Here is a 21,087-nt window from a genome sequence, read left to right as displayed (position 1 = left end):
TTGGGTAAAAATTTAGTATTTGAATTTGTCTGCTTGTATAAACAATTGTGGTGGAAGGTTGGGAACTTAATTTGTATGTGGGGTTTTATGAATGATTATGGTTTATGGAGGGTTGGGGTTATTCGGGAGATCTGGGCAAAGCTCTTTTTTTCTTCCCTTCCATTGACTTGGTTTGGTTGTTTCTCTTGGATGTGAAAATATTCGTGATGAGGACAGAAGGAACTCATATATATATATATATATATATATATATATATATATATATATATGTGGGGTCCACATTACATTGAACTTTAACGATCCGAATCATCTATTTTTTAAGTTGCACCTCATAGATCATCCTTGCAAAATATTAGCTAAATAAGAAATATTTAAGACATATAATTGGGTTCAAAGAAATTAACGAATATTTTGCTATATAAGAAACAATGAATTTTTATCTTGATAATTAAATAGGCAAATGATTTTGGATTGAATTGAATTTTTGCAAGGATGATCTATGAATCGAGACTTATAAAATATATGATTTGGATCGTTGAAGTTCGATATGGAGTGGGCCCCACACCTAATCCCCATTTTTTTGAACTTCAATGAACCATCTATTTTGTAAGTCTCTATTCATAGATCATCCTTGCAAAAATTTAATTCAATCCGAAATTATTTGCCTATTTAATTATCAAGATAAAATTTCATTATTTCTTATATAACAAAGTATTCGTTAATTTCTTTGAACTCAATTAGATGTCTTAAACATTTTCGATTTGGCTAATACTTTGCAAGGATGATCTATGAGGTACAACTTGAAAAATAGACGGTTCGGATCGTTAAAGTTTGATGTGGTGTGGACTCCACAACTAATCCCCCTTTTATAATAAAATGAGGATCTCTTCCCTTAAAGATTTCTTATATATAGGGTTTTTATTACAAATAGTCTCTGAAATTGACCTATCCCATCAAGATGGTTCCTGAAATTGAAATTTGATCAATATAGTCCTTGAAAATGGGTGTCGAAGATTAATGTGGTCTTTCCGTCACAATTTTGTCAAAAATTATGTTATGCGCTGATGGGGCACATAACTGGGCCCCACACTCTAATTAAATATTGTCCATGTGGATATAAATATTTAAAAAAAATATATTTTGTAAAATTAAAAACTTGGGGAAAAAATAAAAGAGAAGATGATTGGAACTCGTTGATCTGGCTACTGATGTGGGCGAAGGCGATGGGGCTGTTGTTGTTGGTGCAGCTGTTCTCGGCTCGGCTTGGGGTGGCTAATGGGTGGCGCTTGGCGAAGCTATGTAGGGAGGAGTACCCGACGTGGGTGGGGATGGTGTTGTGGGTGATGGCGGAGCTGGCGTTGATTGGGGCTGATAAACATAAGGTGATTGGGAGTGCAATTGCTATCAAGTTCTTGAGTAATGGGGCTTTGCCGCTATAGTCTAGAGTCATCATAATACCTTTGGATTTTGGAATTTACCCTTTGTGTTTTTGGATCGTTTTGATCTTTGAATTGAAATTTTTGGTTGTACACTGGTGTTGAAATCACGACGACAGTGTCGATGAAGGTGGTGGCAGGAAACTCGCTGTTGAGAAAAATGAAGATGGACGGATTGCAAAGTGGTTGGTGTGTTTGGCTGCGGGTGGGAGGGGAAGAACCCCAAAGAAGTTGAACATACGGAGTACATAGTTTTTAATTACTTTTTCTTTTTTAAATTTTTAATTGTATAGAAATAACAATTATTTTTTTTAATTCCATGCAAAAAAAAAATAATTTAATATTTAAATCCACATGGACAATATTTAGTACTGGTTTGGTACTGAGGTGATTCTGAAAAAAGCTGGTATCAAAAAAAGCTGGGAGCTGTTTTTGTGTTTGGTAAACATTCAGCTTCAGTTTTTTTTCACAGTTTTGGGTGAAAAAAAGCCAAAAACAAGAAGCTGCAAAACCCAGCTTTAAAAAACTGGCTTTTTTTCAAATCTGTTTTACATAAAAGTTTACCAAATACTATAATACTGTTTTTTTTTTTTTCAAAAGCACTTTTACAAAAAAGTTTACCAAACACTCTGCTGCTTTATTTCACAGCTGCTTATTTTCACAGCACAGCAGAAGCAGCTTTTTTTCAAAGCACAGCAAAACCAAACCAGCCTTTAATTAGATTGGGGGATCCAGTTATGTGCCACATCATCACATAACAAAATTTTTGATAGAATGACTACATTGATTTGCAGTATCCATTTTCAGGGATTATATTGATCGATTTTCAAATTGAGGAACCATGTTGATGGTGTAGATCAATTTCAAAGACTATTTGTTATAAAAACCCTATATTCATATAAGGACCACACTAAAATGGTGAAGTTTTTAAGGCCGCAAGCAAACATGAAAAGTAGAGTCAATTACTAAGATGAAGTAAGTGTTTTCACAACTAATTTTAAATATTTAATTATAGTACATTTAATTTCATAAATTAATTTCCTTTAATTTTTGTAATTATATTTTCTAGGGACGCCAAGCAGAGGAATTGTATATGGAGGACAACTCCAAACCCTTTAGTCATCACGGTTGTTGGAAAATTTGTAAAGGGTGAGTGTTATTTGAAGATCCACCTCAACAAAGAGTTGGTCCTAAGCCGGTGTTTGGAAATGCATCTTCAAATGCAGATGGGGATGAAGATGGATCTTTTACCATTCAAGAAACAAGGGTAGAAAATCCGTCTCTGGGTAAAGGTTCCATACCTAGGGCTATGGGACAAAACAAGGCCCAAAAATTGAAGGACAAGGGCGAGGCAAAGGATGATTACGCGTTTCAACAGGAAATGGCATCCTCATTGCGATTAATGGTGGAGCAAAATGCCTTTGCCATGTAAGAAAGGAACCGTAGGCACGAAGAACGAGCAAAACAAATTCAAGAAGAGATTGATGATAGGAACATGCAAAGGAACATTTCGGTTTACACTCCAATGAGTAAGGCATATTTTGAAAGGAAAACGAGGGAAATATCGCCCGACGGGAGTTGTTTACATCCAACTATAATCCTACAATGGTGGATGATGATGATGATAATTATAGACTTTAAATTTAAGTTGTTGTAGTTTTTAAATTTAAGTTGTAGCAGTCTTTAAATTGAAATAATAAATTATATTTGGCCTATAACCCTTTGGCCCCTAGGTTGGAGATAGGTTTTTTGTCACAGGGCTATGTTTGGCCTATGGCTCTTTAGCCCCTCGGTTGGAAATGGTAAGAAATATGGCTTGGCATTGTTCATTAAAATATTAATTTCTTGGAGGGCTATAGGGCTAAAGGGAGCCATCTGACCTTCATTCGATGAAGATGGCCTAATATCTCTAAAATTGCCCTCTACCAAAAGAACAAAGACAAATAATCGGTTATAAACAGTGAGGGTAAAATTGTGAAAGCGAAAACATGCAAAAGAGAATGAAAGCAGTTAAACTTTTCCTAATGTTCTGCTATTTGTATTTTTTTTTCCCACTTGCAAGTTTGTAGTAACCTACATATGCTAATTGGTTTTTATCACAAGCAGTTTTTAAAATTGACCCATACCATCAAGATAGTCTCTCAAAATGAAAATCAATTAATGTAATCTCTGAATATGAGTGTCACATATCAATGTAGTTATTCCGTTAGAATTCTGTTAAAATTTTGATTAGTATGCTTATGTGGCACATATGTGGACCCGCAAGTCTATTGAATATTTGCTACATAGACAAATCATTAAAACCTATACAAAAAAATTAAAGTTGTTCATCAAGAAGACACACTCTCGGTTTCAAAGACTAATTATGATAAAAGCCCTATATTTATATAAAGACCACACAAAAATGGTGAAGTTTTTAATATCTCTAAAATTGCCCTCTGCCAAAAGAACAAAGACAAATAATCGGTTATAAACAGTGAGAGTATATTGTGAAAGCAAAAACATGCAAAAAAGAATGAAAGCAATTAAACTTTTCCTAATTTTTTGCTATTTGTATTTTTTTTCCTAATTTTTTCCTAATTTTTTGCTAGTTGTTCAACAAAAAGAAGACACACTATCGGTTTCAGAGATGAGTTGTGATAAAAACCCTATATTTATATAAGGACCACACTAAAATGGTGAAGTTTTTAATATCTCTAAAATTGCCCTCTGCCGAAAGAACAAAGACAAATAATCGGTTATAAACAATGACGGTAAAATTGTGAAAGCAAAAACATGCAAAAGAGAATGAAAGCAATTAAACTTTTCCTAATGTTCTACTTTTTGTAATTTTTTTTTTTCCCACTTGCAAGTTTGCAGTAACCTACATATACTAATTGGTTTTTATCACAAGTAGTTTTTAAAATTGACCCATACCATCAAGATGGTCCCTGAAAATGAAAATCAATTAATGTAATCTCCGAATGTGGGTGTCACAAATCAATGTAGTCATTCCGTTAAAATTTCGGTTAGTGCGATGTGGCACATATGTGGACCCACAAGTCTATTGAATATTTGAGATAAATCATTAAAACTTATACAAAAAGATTAAAGTTGTTCAACAAAAAGAAGACACACTCTCGGTTTCAGAGACTATTTATGATAAAAAAAATATTATATTTATATAAGGACCACACTAAAATGGTGAAGTTTTTAATATCTCTAAAATTTTCCTCTGCCGAAAGAACAAAGACAAATTATCGGTTGTAAACAGTGAGGGTAAAATTGTGAAAGTGAAAACATGCAAAAGAGAATGAAAGCAATTACACTTTTCCTAATTTTCTGCTATTTGTTTTTTTTTTTTCCCACTTGCAAGTTTGCAGTAACCTACATATGCTAATTGGTTTTTATCACAAGTAATTTTTAAAATTGACCTTTACCATTAAGATGGTCCCTGAAAACGAAAACCAATTAATGTAATATTTGAATATGGATGTCACAGATCAATATAGTCATTCCGTTACAATTCCGTTAAAATTTGGATTAGTATGCTTATTTGCACATATGTGGACCCACAAGTCTATCGAATATTTGTCACATAGATAAATCATTAAAACCTATACAAAAAAATTAAATTTGTTCAACCAAAAGAAGACACACTCTCGGTTTCAGAGAATATTTGTGATAAAAATCCTATATTTATATAAGGACCACACTAAAATGGTGAAGTTTTTAATATCTCTTAAATTTCCCTTTGCCAAAAGAATAAAGACAAATAATCGGTTATAAATAGTGAGGCTAAAATTGTGAAAGTGAAAACATGCAAAAGAGAATGAAGGCAATTAAACTTTTCCTAGTTTTCTGCTATTTGTATTTTTTTCCCACTTGCAAGTTTGCAGGAACCTACATATACTAATTGGTTTTTATCACAAGTACCCATATCATTAAGATGAACCCTGAAAATAAAATCAATTAATGTAATCTCTGAATATGGGTGTCACAAATCAATATGGTTATTCTGTTAGAATTTTGTTAAAATTTCGGTTAGTATGCTTATGTGGTACATATGTGGACCCACAAGTCTATTAAATATTTGCCACATAGAGAAATCATTAAAACCTATACAAAAAAAGTTAAAGTTGTTCAACAGAATGAAGACAAATTCTCGGTTTAAGAGAATATTTATGATAAAAACCCTATATTTATACAAGGACCACGCTAAAATGGTGAAGTTTTTAATATCTCTAAAATTGCCCTCTGCCAAAAGAACAAAGACAAATAATCGGTTAACAGTGAGGGTAAAATTGTGAAAGTGAAAACATGCAAAAGAGAATGAAAACTTTTCCTAACTTTCTACTATTTGTATTTGTTTCCCATTTGCAAGTTTGCAGTAAACTACCTATGCTAATTGGTTTTTATCACAAGTAGTTTTTAAAATTGACCCATACCATCAAGTTGGTCTCTGAAAATGAAAATCAATTAATGTAATTTATGAATATGGGTGTCACTAATCAACGTAGTCATTCTGTTAGAATTCTGTTAAAATTTTGGTTAGTATGCTTATGTGGCACATATGTGGACCCACAAGTCTATTGAATATTTGCCACATAGATAAATCATTAAAACCTATACAAAATAGTAATGATATTCATACCATATTTTTGTACCACATTTTCATACCATCTCAGGTGACATTTGATGTGGACAACCACATCATTTGAATTATTCATATTTTAAATTTAGTTTGTTATTTAATAAACTAATAATTAAGAAAAACTAGTTAATTAAACGATGATTGTGGTATACGAAGAGTCTTTCTCCATCATTTCCTTAGGCTTTGCAATTTTTTCAAATGATGTGATTGTCCACATCAAATGTCACCTAAGATGGTATAAAAATGTGGTACAAAAATATGGTATGAATAACATTACTCTATACAAAAAAAATTAAAGTTGTTCAACAAAAAGAAGACACATTCTCGGCTTCTTCTTCTTCGAACCAAGCCGCCAAACAACAATTCTCATCTTCTTCTTCAAACACCGCGACTACCCTTCTCCGCTCGCACCACCATCCCAGAGCAACTCCGTTGCCAACTGCACAAGGTATGTGATACCAACAACCAAAACTCCACTTATTAGCCAATAAAAGCATCGAAGCCAAAATAAGAAGAAGCAAAGTTAGGGGCTCTGCGGCTCAAGAAGTCGAAGCTGGATGATAGTTGCAGCAACGGATGCGTTGGTGCACGTGAAATGTGTATTAAGACAATGATGATAATCAGGACCTGAGCGTCTTAGGCCTGGTTTGGTAATGGGGTGATTCTAAAAAAAAACAGGTATAAAAAAAGCTGGGAGCTGTTTTTGTGTTTGGTAAACATTCAGCATCAGCTTTTTTCACAATTTTGGGTGAAAAAAAGCCAAAAACAAGAAGCTGCAAAACCTAGCTTTGAAAAATCGGTTTTTTTTCACATCTATTTTACATAAAAGTTTATCAAACACTATAATACTGCTTTTTTTTTTTTTTTCAAAAGCACTTTTACAAAAAAATTTACCAAACACTCAGCTGCTTTATTTTACCGCTGCTTATTCTTACAGCACACCAAAAGCAGTTTTTTTTCAAAACACAGCAACGCCAAACCAGCCCTTAATTTGTTAATTCTCTTGCCATCCCTCCCGGCCACCTTCTTCCCACCTGCACCCCACCCCCGACATCATTGTTCTCGGGACATGGGCTTATTTTGTTGAACAACTTTTGATTTTTCTATTTTGAATTTTGAATTTAGTTTTAAATTATTTTAGATTAGACTTTGATAAAGTTTTCAATAATTTATTTATGTGGCTATATTCAATAGACTCGTGGGTTCACCTATGTGCCAAATAAGCATCGTAACAAAATTTTTAACGGAATTCTAATGGAATAACTATATTGATTTGCGACACTCAGAGACTATATTGATTGATTTCCATTTTCAAGAACCATCTTGATGGTATAGGTCAATTTCAAGAACTACTTGTGATAAAAATCCTTCTGCATATCATCACTGTTTGTCTTTCTTTTCATAGGTGTTGTGTTATTTCTTTGTCCCCAATTTTTTTTTTTTTTAGAAAGCTTAATATACTGTAACATTATGCCCGATATTGGCTTTTGTTTTCTTAATCAATCTTTTCTGTCTCAATATCTTCTGTATGGGGAACATCAATTTGTGATGGGATTTCCTGTGGTTACAAATATATAGTGGTTCTAGATGTTTATCCCTGGAGTTTAATGCTTCTCTAATGTTTTGGCTTCTCTTTGGAGTCTGTTGCGATTATAATTAAAAAAATTATCGTTTAAAATTGATGCTCATGAAGAATTGAGACTTACTATACTTTTGCATGTGAAGTCATCATAGTAATCGGAATTTCAAGCAATGCCATAAACCTTTTTCCTTTTTCTTTGGTGTATAACTCATTATAATTTCTGTTTCACAGAGTTGCCAAGAAAAAAGTAGTTTGCGATCATTTTCTTTTCTTCTTTTGTATTGTAGTGATGTGTGGTTACCACAAGTTTGATTTTTCTTCTGTTTAATTTCTCATCCGAAATGCAATACGAAATTATCGAGTCCAATAAAGATTCACAATAAAAATCAACAAATGCAATGACATGCTTATAATTTCATCCCCCTTAATTATTGTCTTAGCTACAATCAAAGTATTTGAATGACTTGCTTTTGCTTGACTTAGTACTGGTTTGGTATTGAGGTGATTCTGAAAAAAAACTGGTATCAAAAAAAGCTGGGAGCTGTTTTTGTGTTTGGTAAACATTCAGCTTCAGCTTTTTTTCACAGTTTTGAGTGAAAAAAAACCAAAAACAAGAAGCTGCAAAACCCAGCTTTGAAAAATTGGCTTTTTTTCACATCTGTTTTACATAAAAGTTTACCAAACACTATAATACTGCTTTTTTTTTCAAAGCACTTTTACAAAAAAGTTTACCAAACACTTTGCTGCTTTATTTCACAACTGCTTATTCTCACAGCACAGCAGAATCAGTTTTTTTTCAAAGCACAGCAATACCAAATCAGCCCTTACTTTTGTCAAGCGCAGAATTCAAAAAAGGGCCTTTATGCATTTACAAATCTGACAATTAAAATAGAACCTTCAACATCGCGTGTCATGCAAATAGGTGCAAAAAAGCTACTATACTAAAAGTGAGAAGCCCCTTTTGTAACTGACACTAATTTAATTTTTATGAAAACTCCCAAAACGCCCCTGCTTAATAGAAACATAAAGGACAGACAATCAAATAAATCAAGGCTAAATTAGTCAAATAAAATAATGAAATCTAGATTATTAAGATTAAGCCAAATGTTAAAATAAAAGAGAAATTTTATTTAAACCCTTGTAATCTCTTTCTACACTTAGCTTACTCTTTCACCCATATTATTTTTACTTAAAGAATTAATCTCTCTTTAAACCTAAAATTATTACCTAAACTACCTTCCATACCCAATTCAAAATGTTACTTTCTCTTTACACCTATTTATAGAATAAAAAAAGAATTCAAACTAAGTAGTTTTGTTTTCAAAGAAATTTGAAAGCCAAAAAATTTCAGTAGCTGAGGCGAGAAAGAGGAGGAAAAAATTCACAAAGCCATAGAGCGTTAAAGGCAAGCAATGTCGGATAAAATGCTGAACTTTAATTCGTGTTGACTATAAATTCTCTTCTAGTTTTTATGCAGGACCCTTTATTTTAAGGAGACTCCTTGGAGGTTTGAGTCCTGGGCACATCACCTGACCATGATTATAGAAGGTGGTTGAGCCAATAAAAGATGTGGCCTGTAACTTAGATACATCTTCAAGGCTTTTCCTTGTACTTTATATGTTGTTTCGAATGGTTTGAGGGTGAGATGTGGTTCGTCCGACTCCTCCATCCTTGTTGGAATTAGGGTTTTAGCCATCAATAGAAAAAAAAAACTTGTTTTTCTTTATAAGAGTTATCAGGTTTTAGTCGGAATGAACATAAACAAGAAATGATGACAACGTTTAATTATAATCACTATTCTAAAAAACGATCTAGGTAGCCGCCTAAGCGTTAGGTGGTGGTGCTCCGCCACGATTAACTCAAAATCACTTATAAAATCGGCAAAACGGCTGCCCAAATGGCCTAGGTGGCTTTGGCGGACGCTGGGCAGTCTGGGAAAAAACATAATTTCGCAAATCACAACCCTTTTGTCTCCCCGACCCTTGCTGGCCCCCTCTCGATTTGCTTGAAATGAGCCTTGACATGGTCTGGGGGAGAGAGAGAGAGAGAGAGGGAGAGAGAGAGCTTTGTAGATTAGAAGCTTGTAGTTGCAGTCTTGCAGAGAGGGTGATGGCGGCAAGTTGTAGATGATAAGTCTACAATTGCAGAGATGGGTGCGGCGGCTTTCGTTAGGGTTTTAACTTTAAAGTAGTTGGTAATTTAGGCTTTAGCAATTTAGCTATTAAGTTTTTCTTTTAAGCAAGTGAGTCGGTGGAAGTTATAATATATTAAAACAAAAATGAAAAGGCTGACCTTCTTCACTTTTATTAATGAGAATAAAGACCCATCAATATGGGCTTTTCTAAAATGATACAAAACTAATTTAGAAAGTCTAAAATTTTACATACATACATGCATATGCCTTCCTTATTTAAAAAAAAAAAATGTATTATTCAATGTTTTTTCATATGTTATATAGTAAACTTAGTAAATTTATATGATTTATTACTTAAATCCGCCTAAACCGCATAGCTGCCTAGGCGTTAGGTCCCAACCAACTGCCAGATTAGTGCATAGCGTCTTTTAGAACATTGATTATAATGTGTGAGTTTATTGATAAATTGTAGTTTTATTATTAATTTCATCTTCTATTTGATGGTAATTATGCAAGAAAATAAAAACAATTAATATTTAAAATTTAAATTGGACGTAGAAAGAAGTTACATGGTATTAAATAAAAAGGTTAATCTTAGTTTATTACCCTGAAGTTTCTTGATTTTCAACATGGGAAATTTTATTTAAACCCATTTAACCTCTTAAATTTTAAATGTTAATTGTCTATTTTACCCTGTTGCATAATTACTATTAAGTACAAAATGAAATTAATAATAAAACTGAAATTTATCAATAAACCCAAACACTATAATTAAACGCTATGATCACTCTTTGTTTATTCTACATTCATTCTGACTAAAATCCTAATAGCTCTCATAGAGAAAAATAAGTTTTTTTATATTGATGGATGGTGATTTTGAAGTTTTGAATCCTCCAACCCAGGTATGACTCAATTTATGAATTTTTTGTTCGTTTGATTTCAAATTTTTAGAGTGTAGAAGTTACTTTACTGTAATTTTTTTCAACAAATACAACGAAAGCATGCTACCTTCCGGCTAAAATAACAACGAAAGCATCCAACGATGAAAAATGTCCTTTGTGAAAGGACCCAGTAACTGGTTGAATTGGCAAACAACTGCGAAAAGTCAAATTTATGCTCCTTTCTTGTGGTTCTGAAGCAAAAACCATGATTCCTTTGCATTATCTTGCTTAGTTGTTTCCTCGATACTAGGACTAAGAATATAAGATATTTTCAAATTTGTAAGCCGAGTTGTGCTTGACTACTAATATCCATTTTTTTTGTGGATTTAGAACCCAAAATATTTCTACATCGTTTTCTTGATGTTATCATATTTTTGTTATTTATTTTTTGGCAACAAGAATTCGATGATGCCTTTGATCGAGGCAAAGAGGTTGGACAAGAATGTGTAGTGGATTATACTAACCAATTTACAACTTATGAGGTAATCATATATTTATAGTGTTGTTAACGTGTTAGTTAATTTTAGAATTTTACTTCTAAATAAAATATTTGTTACGTGCAGATATTCAAAGGAAAAGATGTGTTGATTAGATGGGTTCGTGAACATGGAAAGCTAAATAATATGGTAATTGTTATTGAAAGGTCTGATTTAGGAGGTGAAGGGAAGATTGTTGAGTCGCCCTCACCTAACACTTGCTTGTGAAAGAAACGGTACATATCCGTCATAAAAGTGTATTGTAGCATATGGTCAAAGGTCAAATGAGATTGGTCACACAAAAAAACAATCTAGGAGTTCTAGCATGAAAAAATGTGGATGTCCATTCTTGTTGAAAGGTGTGAATATTGGCGATGAGGACGATTGGACATTGAAGGTAGTATGTGGAGTGTATAATCATCCTGCTTGAGAGTATCTTGAAGGACATTCTTTTGTAGGGCGAATTTCTCAAGAGGTGAAAAAAATAAAATTCAATTTTATATTTGGTCTAATATAAATCATTAAGTTGTATATATATTAGGACTCTTATATTTGGCCAGAGTATGATTTGTATTCTTCCTTTCCTTGTGAGATATGGCATATTTGTGTGTGTATATATCGTAACCCTAACGATCAATACGTACGATTTGAAGTATATTCAGCCATTCATTTTCTACTATATTATGGTGGGTGATGGTGGAGAATTGCCGATCTTCTCCTTCAGCAATGACGATATATTCGTCGAGATACTTTCATGGCTACCGGTCATATCTCTCATCTGATTTCGTTGTGTATGCAAGTCATGGCGCGACTTAATCTCTACTTCCCAGTCGTCGCCAAGCATTGAGCACATACCAACAACAACAACAAGAATATCTTGATTCTCTTTAAACTGCCCCTATCCACTTCCCCATGACTGGCCACCAATCCCCTTTCAATTTCCCCAACTCATTGACTACCAATCATTCAAGAAGAATGTTGGCGGCGCCTCCACCTCTCGTATCATCAGCAATAGAAAGCAGTCGTAGAGACCTTGAAGATGAATTTGCATTTGATACTAGTCTCTACAGTTCATCCCTTGTGGGTTTTTCCAATGGCCTCATCTGCCTACTACTTGACTGGCCTCCACCTCGTGACTACTATAGGTGCTACGTAAACACAAGACTTCTCTTGTGGAACCCTAGTACCATAATAGCCCATAAGTTACCAGACATTGATTGGTTTCATTACAACCCATTTTATTATGGAAAACCATGCAAAGAACTCAGGTCTAAACACATCAAATTTAGCTTCTAAAAATCAAATGGGTGTAAAAATAAATCCACATATTGAATTGGGTTTATGGTGTGTATATTAGGTATTAAATTTGGGTTTAAAGGGATATTAATAGTTTAGTTAAAAATCAAATGGGTTCAAAGAGTAAGTTTGGTATAGAAATAGGTTAGATGGGTTTAACTAAAATTTCCCTTTCAACATTTGATACATGAAGTTTTTTTTCATGCTAGAGTGGTACCTAAAGTCATAATTTTAGGACACTTTCATATATCTGTTAAGGTTGCTGTTAAATCAGCTATTAACTGGTGACGTGGCGTCCACGTAGACAATGATTGGGCACCACGTGTCCTTCACCCTCTTCACCTCCCCTCCTTTCTCTCTCCTCAGATCAATCCAATTTAAAATTTAAAAACCTAAAAGCAAAAACCCCAACTTGACGCCCAAATTATCACTATGAAGGCTTGGAAGGTGGAAGGGTTGCTGGGCTTGACTGTCGAAGAAATCGATGAGTTGTTGGTTGCTCTTCCAGTTCCTGCTGCTTTAAACCTTCGACATTAGTGTCGTCCCGCGGGTTCTGACGACTTTTTTCCTGGACAACCCTGAAATTTCGACGGGGAGTGGAGGGAGGGATCAAAGAAGTGAAGGAGTAGGGGTGCAGAAGAAAGAAGGGAGGGAGGGTTGGGGGAGGTAGGAGATAACCCAAGTTTTTTTTTAATAATTTTTTAATTTTTTTTAATATTCAAGTGGGGCCATATTGACACGTGGCGCCCAGTCATTATCCACTTGGACGCCATGTCACTACTTAAAGGCTGCTTTAACAGCAACTTTAACGAATATATGAAAATGTCCCAAAATTACGACTTCAGGTACCACTCTAGGAGGAAGAAAACTTCGTGTATCAAATGTTGAAAACCAATAAACTTCAAAGTAGTAAACTGAGATTAATCCTAAATAAAATTTCCCAAATAAAAACTAGATAATTATCCGCATTAGAGTTATGCGGTTGTATGCTTTCTCTTCACGTCTCTCAAATGCTTCTATTCTCACTAATGGTGCAAAAGTGAAAATGAGACTGTCCATATGCTTACGCGTTAGAAGATGCAGAGACTATGTGTTGCTAGCACTAAAACACACAATACACACGCATTGCAGAAATTATTTTAGTTTGTATAAAACTTACTTCTTATGTATTATCTAAAGGATAATGTCAGGGTGATCAAATTTCTAAGCCAAATGTGCAAAATGTATCACTAATAAGAAAGAAACACGTTAATCGACGCATAATTAATGATTCAATCATCCATAGCCACATAATTTTGTTTGCAAATTTGGTCTCCTAGCATTATCGTAATCTAAGTGCAAGTCGTGTATAGAGCTTATGATTAAGAATGTGGAGAAGGATTCTCTCTCGTATTTTTCCTCTCTTCTTCCATCTTCTCCTATTTGAACGCTCAAGATTTCATCTCGGTAAAGAGAGAGAAAAGAGAAAAAAAAATTGTGAGAAGGGGGAGGTAAGGGAGGGAAAAAGGATGGAGAGAGAATCCCATCCTAACGCCCTTAACTAAAATAAGTCTTTTGTATTGACGTATTCGAAAAAGTTAGTAACTAGACAATTTAAAAAGAATAATTGAATTGTAACGTAAGTATTGAATAACATACTTATATTTTTAATGATGATATATAATTTAATATGCACTACCAATTTAAGATAACTCTGAAACAAGAAAAGCATCACCCGAGGTCGAAAAAGACACTCAAATAGTCCAAGAAAGCGTTATTAAAATTGAACCGCCCGCCCGTACCCCACCCCCACATGCCTAGGTCCCCACTCTAACTCATCATCCGACACCTCTCCAATTAAAAATATTACATAAATCCAACAAAACAAATAGGAATATCGAAAATAGAAAAATAGAAAAATAGAGACGTGTCCTGTGTCATCACCTTCCTTGCGACCCGAGAAACTCCCATCATTTGACTCCTCGCAGACTCACAGTGTCTCTGCAATGGTGTCGAGTAATATGCAGTACAACAACCTGGGCCGGTCCGGCCTCAAAGTGAGCCAGCTCTCCTACGGCGCCTGGGTCAGCTTCGGCAACCAGCTCGACGTCAAGGAGGCCAAGTCCCTCCTCCAGACCTGCCGCGACCACGGCGTCAACTTCTTCGACAACGCCGAGGTCTACGCCTCCGGACGCGCCGAGGAGATCATGGGCCAGGCCATCCGCGAGCTCGGCTGGAAGCGCTCCGACGTCGTCCTCTCCACCAAGATCTTCTGGGGCGGCCCCGGACCCAACGACAAGGGCCTCTCCCGGAAGCACATCGTGGAGGGCACCAAGGCGTCGCTCAAGCGGATGGACACGGACTACGTGGATCTCATCTACTGCCACCGTCCCGACTCCACGACGCCGATCGAGGAGACGGTGAGGGCGATGAACTATGTGATCGATAAGGGGTGGGCGTTTTATTGGGGGACCAGTGAGTGGTCGGCGCAGCAGATCACGGAGGCTTGGGGGATCGCCCAGAGGTTGGATTTGGTGGGTCCCATTGTTGAGCAGCCTGAGTATAATTTGCTCTCCAGGCACAAGGTCGGTCGGCATTCATGGCCTTTTGATTTTTTGTTTGTTAATTCCTTTTTGTGCCCAGATGGAGATTGTTTGATTTTAATTAATTTTTGTGCCCAGATGGAGATTGTTAATTCGTTGATGATTGATTACTTGATCTTGGTTTTTCGTAACAAAAATCAAAAGAAAGTGCTGAGTGGTGTTTTTGATAGGATGACCTGATATTTCTTAACTGTTTTGAGATTTAGTAGCTGATGTTCACAAATGGTACGAGTATCCTACTATCGGCGCTGAAAATAAGCAGTTGACTATGCATTACGTAGTGATTAAGTTCCCAGTCATAGATAGTAGTCATGGGAGAAGATTGGTAATGAGCTTGGTCATGTAGTATTCAGTTAAAAGGCCGCAGATATTACACGAGTATGCAGAAGTTTGTCTATGCAGTACTTGTAGCCTTGTTTTTCCAGTTTTCACTTAGAGATATTAGATATCAAGATTTTTCAGTTTTTTATTTAATTTGAATAACCAAAAGTTTGTCTTTGTAGTATTTGTAGCCACAGTTTTTCCAGTTTTTTACTCATTGCTAACTTTGCTTCCACCTTTCTCCTTGTAATTGTTCATTACCCATTTTCAAGCTGAAACCCTTCTACCACAAGGACTCAACCAACTGTTCCTGAACCATATATTCTTTCATTCATGTCAATGGGATGGCAGCATCCTTTAAATTTCATTTTTCTGACAATTATAATCAATAGAAATAGATGAGCATTCCTGGTAAATGATTTCTTATGATTCATTGTAATAAGTCTGTTGCATCTCTGTATTGTGTGACTATTGGTTCTGAAAACCTGGAAAGCTCATGTCTTTCACTTCTAACTGTTTGTTTTTGGACGAATCTCATTTCTAACTTCCAAGCAAAAATTTAACTTCTATCATTTTGCATCTCTAGCTGAATGATTACCTTAAATTGCCTGAACTTATACTCATCCACGTCTGTGTTAATACTATATGGATTACTGAATGACACTCTTTATGGGAAAGGGTCCGGCTCTGGGCTTCGATATGGGACATCAGTGTCTGCAAAGTTTAATGCCTTTCTTGTGCAACATTTTCAGATTTGAGCGCTGCTGTATCTTACAGCTTTGTTTGATGTCTTGTAATTTCTCTTTCTGTTTTCTGTAAGTAATTTTTGTAATGGCTGTTATGTCTTCTTACTTGTTTTATAGTATGGAAAACTTGTAAATTGGTGGACACCTTGTCCTCTGTTGTAATTTTTGTAATAGCTGTTATGTCTTCTATGCCTATTATTTGGCTTTATAGTGTATAGAATTGTCTTGTATGTGTGGTTATACTCCATCAACTGCATTGCCCTATATTTCCTTATATATGTCCCTGACAAGGGAACATGAATATTGCTGTTATAGCGCAAAGAAAGGAATTCTCTCTCTCCCCCGTCTCATTCATGATTTCCTTCAACTTTTATGTGTGCAGGTTGAGTCTGAGTTCCTCCCACTGTATACCAACTATGGCCTGGGACTTACCACTTGGAGTCCACTTGCTTCTGGTGTTCTCACTGGAAAATATAACAAGGGAAATATACCTCCTGATAGCCGATTTGCTTTGGACAATTACAAAGTAAGGGGATTTAAAGAATATGTTAACTCTATGCTTTTATATACATGCACGGTTGAATTGTTTAGATTAATGACTCTAAACTGCTGCTGTCTATTTTTCAAGACCAATTATTTATTATCATGTGTATTAAAATTATTGGTCCTCCCCCTTATCTACTTGCCAACATATTCTAATCAGAACCCAGCATATAATTTGCTATTGCTGGGATGTAATGTAATGACATGCATTGATTGGTTTCTGAATTAGAATCATTGGTGTTTCCCCTTAACAGACATTGCAGATGTTATCATATATTCGTTTTCTGTTTTCAAGGTTGCATAGACTGTTATAAACCTTTTCCTCTTTTATGGGTGGGATGGCTAACGTTTGCTTTATGCTTTGCAGAATCTTGCTAGTCGATCACTGGTTGATGACGTGCTGAAAAAAGTTAATGGTCTTAAGCCAATTGCAGATGAATTAGGTGTACCATTAGCTCAACTAGCAATTGCGTGGTGTGCTGCTAATCCGAATGTCTCATCAGTTATTACTGGTGCTACAAAGGAGTCACAGGTTAGTTTTAACATACATCATATTTGCGACATAATTGTAATGCAGTCATTCTTAGCTTCTATGCATTGCTTGATCTACTAGACTACTACTGTGAGGTTAATTCAAATTTAAGGAAAATAATTCATCCCTGTCTATGTTATATTTCCAGCGGGTCTTGACCTTACATGTCAGTTTAGTGTTCAATGATCACCATACGTGAGACATGAAGGGCAGTATTGTTCTTTTAGCTTGTCAGAGCTTAATCTTTCCTTAAGTGCATTATAATTGATTTCATTTTTCAATTTCATTTTTTATTTTTGTATCTTGGAGAGTTTTTCTGATTAAGATTAAACTTTTAAGTACATTAATTGTCTAAGTTTGTTGGTGCATGCTGGCACTTCTGTACACATGATGTTAGTATATTACTAGTTACGCACACATGTCCACGTTATTCCTGATTTTGAATGCATTTTTATTTATTTATTTTTATTATTTTGCACATCATATCCTGTTATCTGAATAGCTGCCGACCAAGAGAATAGTATTATGTTATGGTAAACCATAATCTTGGTCATTACCATATGGAGGGTAATATTGTTATGATCTTCCAGTTTCAGTCATTTGTAATTTAGCCCATCCTATGCTTTGTGAATAGCTCCAAACTTGTCCTAATCTCTTAAATAGTGGTCATTTACTTAGAGTTTGGTCTTCAATGTCGGTTTCCCAGATTCTTTAAACCTGGGGGAGGGGAGAAGAAAACAATATATAAAATGTCTTGACAACCCAGATAAGGAGAATGGAGGTTGTAAAGCTTTAAGTCAGCAGGGTGATTGTTACCTTATCCTAGATTGCATTCCTTTCAGTTTAAACTCAGGCCACATTTCGGTTTAAACTCACTAGATCCAAGGTATGTTGAAGGAAGAAATGGAGGCTAACTTCCAAATTTTGTCCAAGTTAAAGAATCCTCACAGAATGGTAGGATATCAACACCTTACAGCTGATCCATCTAATTCCTTTAAGTTGGACAAAACTTGGAAGTTGGCCTTCGTTTCAACTTCAACATACCTTGAATGTAATGAGTTATCCAATCCAATCTCATCCTAGGCAGCAAACGTGACCTTAAGAAACAAAAATGACTTTTCAATGACATGTTAGCTTTTACATGCCTAACCTCCATGTCAAAATTGTTTGCTAGTCTCCATTCAATGGAGAGGGGTTTACATGGAAACAATATGGCCAATTCTACTAATTGGGAGAAGGAGCAAATAGAGAGGGAAGGGCTTTTAAACCTTTAAAAAATGTACAGTGACGTGATTGTTAAATAAGCGTGTAGTTATTGCATTGTGAAGGAGTACTCTGGTTTGTTTTAAATTGGTGATAGTCGGATCTGGAAAAGCAAAGAGAGCGTTTATGTCCTCTGATTTCCACTAAAAAAAAACGCAATTGTTATGTCATCTTTCTACAGTTACGAAAAAGCTGTTTTCATCTGTATGCAGGTCCAAGAGAACATGAAAGCTATTGATGTAATCCCTTTATTAACTCCTGCTGTAATGGAAAAGATTGAGGCTGTTGTTCAAAGCAAGCCAAAGCGTCCAGAATCCTTTAGGTAGACAGTATATTTACGAGCTCCACATATTTCCGCACATTGCACAGCAGATTGGGTTGTTCCAACTTAATGGAAGAGAAACTCATGCCTTTTGGTGCTGTTGGTTAGCTTGTTGGATATATTTTCATTTTCACATTCGGAAGTTGTCATTTATTTTAATGTTTCCTTCCCCCTCCCTCCCATAGAAGGAGGGGGGAGTCATGGATGTTTTCAGAACTATTTGATGAATTGTGGATTTACCGGTGAAAATAAAGTAACTGGTTGTGGATTTGGTTTTAAAGAGATTTTATATTTTTGCTATAACCTGGTTTCTATTGATGTTGCTTTTCATTTTTCTTGACCCAATTGGCATTTGGTTTGGTTTCCAACTGCATGGTTCAAGCAAAAGAGATTGGGTGTGATGTGAATGTTTCTGAGTAGGAAAGTCGTGCTTTCCTAGTTGATAGGTGCTCTCTGACTTTGGACGTGTCTCGTCAAAATTTGGGAAGTGATTTCTATACACGTCCTTCTGCAGCCCACCCTTTAGTCAAAGGAGAATTGAGACATAAATAAACGAGTGCGTAACGAGAAAGAGGAGTGCGGAAAATATTTTCCTAACCTTGTTCTTGAAAGCAATGGAAGGGTTGTTTATATCTGCTAGGTTGGGCTTTGAACAAAGCTCCTACGAATGTGAAGGGCTTAAACTTTATTTAGGGACTTTGATTTAGGTACAACTTTCCCCCAAATTCTAAATTATAGATTTTGTTAAACCTGAAACTACGGGTGTAGTCAATTTGGATTGTAAAGAATTTTAATGTACTTTTTGAGGTGGCAGATTTCAAAAGGTTTTAATAGACTTTAGAATTGTATATGAATTTTGATAGATTTATATGGATTATATTATATAGATTTTTGTGGAGTTGTATGGACTTCTTTCATGGATTTCGTAGTATTTTGAAAAAATTGGAAATCACACAGAGCTGTTAGATCATATTTAATAAAATCTTATGGCTAAGACTAAATTGTCTTCATGACCTATTGCACACCAAACGACGCACGCTATAACATCCCATATCGACCAATGGAGAGGGGATGATATGCCTTATATGTACATGCCCACCTCCATTTAGCACGAGGCTTTTTGGGAACTCACTGGCTTCGAGTTCCATCGGAACTTCGAAGTTAAGCGAGTTCAAGCGAGAGCAATCCTAGGATGGGTGATCCATTGGGAAGTTCTCGCGTGAGTTCCCAGAAACAAAAACGTGAGGGCGTGGTTGAGGCCCAAAGCGGACAATATCGTGCTACGGTGGAGTCGAAATCGGAATGTGACAGAATGGTATTAGAGTCATTCTGTCGTGTGGTGCGAGTGTGTCGATGAGGATGTCGGGCCCCTAAGGGGGGTGGATTGTAACGTCCCACATCAACCAACAGAGGGGGTGACATGCCTTATATGTACATGCCCACCTCCATTTAGCACGAGGCCTTTTGGGAACTCACTAGCTTCGGGTTCCATCAGAACTTCGAAGTTAAGCGAGTTTAGGCGAGAGCAATCATAGGATGGGTGACCCACCGGGAAGTTCTCGTGTGAGTTCCCAGAAACAAAATCGTGAGGGCATGGTCGGGGCCCAAAACGGACAATATTGTGCTGACGGAGTCGAAACTGGGGTCGGAGCCCAAAACGGACAATATTGTGCTGACGGAGTTGAAACTGGGATGTCACACACGCTGTAGAAGTACTCGCCTAGGAGAGCAAGAGACTGGTGGGGAGTCCTCTGTGGAAAGATTAGAACAAACGGACAATATTGTGCTGACGGAGTTGAAACTGGGATGTCACACACGCTGTAGAAGTACTCGCCTGGGAGAGCAAGAGACTGGTGGGGAGTCCTCTGGAAAGATTAGAACATGTCAATATAAGGGATGAGGGTTTAGGGTGCGTCACTTCACCTTGGAAAAAATGGTCGTAAAAATGGTGGCCGCTATTGTAGTGTCCCTAATTCCCTTTTTCCACCAACACGCGAAGATTAGAACTGGCAAAGGGGATTAGAACTGGCCAGAACCCAATAGTTAATTAGGATTAGAATGGATTTTTTTTAATTAATTTAGAATTTTATTGTGAGTTCTTGAATCCTGGAGAAAAAGATTTTATTTAGAATTAGGGATTAGAACTTGCCAGAACCCAATAGTTGTTTACGAGTAGAATTTGAAAAACAAATCCATGATAGATGAGAATGAAGACAATGAAGTCGAAGAGGAGGATGGGATGTGTTCCGAAGAGGAAGGTATAGATGAAGATGAAGGGCT

General features: G+C 35.9%; 1 protein-coding gene across 1 annotated transcript; it reads left to right on the top strand.

Annotated features, from left to right (window-relative positions):
- Positions 1-14,262: 14,262 nt before the first annotated feature.
- Positions 14,263-19,087, top strand: LOC137730905 (putative voltage-gated potassium channel subunit beta). Its single transcript, XM_068469905.2, has 4 exons — positions 14,263-15,062; positions 16,530-16,673; positions 17,058-17,222; positions 18,698-19,087. The coding sequence occupies exons 1-4, from the start codon at positions 14,484-14,486 to the stop codon at positions 18,809-18,811; spliced, it is 1,002 nt and encodes a 333-aa protein (XP_068326006.2). The 5' UTR covers positions 14,263-14,483; the 3' UTR covers positions 18,812-19,087.
- The last annotated feature ends 2,000 nt before the right edge of the window (positions 19,088-21,087 follow it).

This window comes from Pyrus communis, chromosome 16 (assembly GCF_041283825.1).
Source record: "Pyrus communis isolate YQ-2024b chromosome 16, ASM4128382v1, whole genome shotgun sequence".
NCBI lineage: Eukaryota > Viridiplantae > Streptophyta > Magnoliopsida > Rosales > Rosaceae > Pyrus > Pyrus communis.
Note: the sequence above shows the minus strand (reverse complement) of the source record. Positions and strands in the feature narration are given on the sequence as shown.

Excerpts from the sequence above, each read along its gene's own strand:
- LOC137730905 (XM_068469905.2), top strand. The coding sequence starts at position 14,484 with ATGGTGTCGAGTAATATGCAGTACAACAACCTGGGCCGGTCCGGCCTC. Across the intron at positions 16,674-17,057 it reads TTGCTTTGGACAATTACAAA|AATCTTGCTAGTCGATCACT; the intron begins GTAAGGGGATTT and ends TATGCTTTGCAG. Across the intron at positions 17,223-18,697 it reads GTGCTACAAAGGAGTCACAG|GTCCAAGAGAACATGAAAGC; the intron begins GTTAGTTTTAAC and ends ATCTGTATGCAG.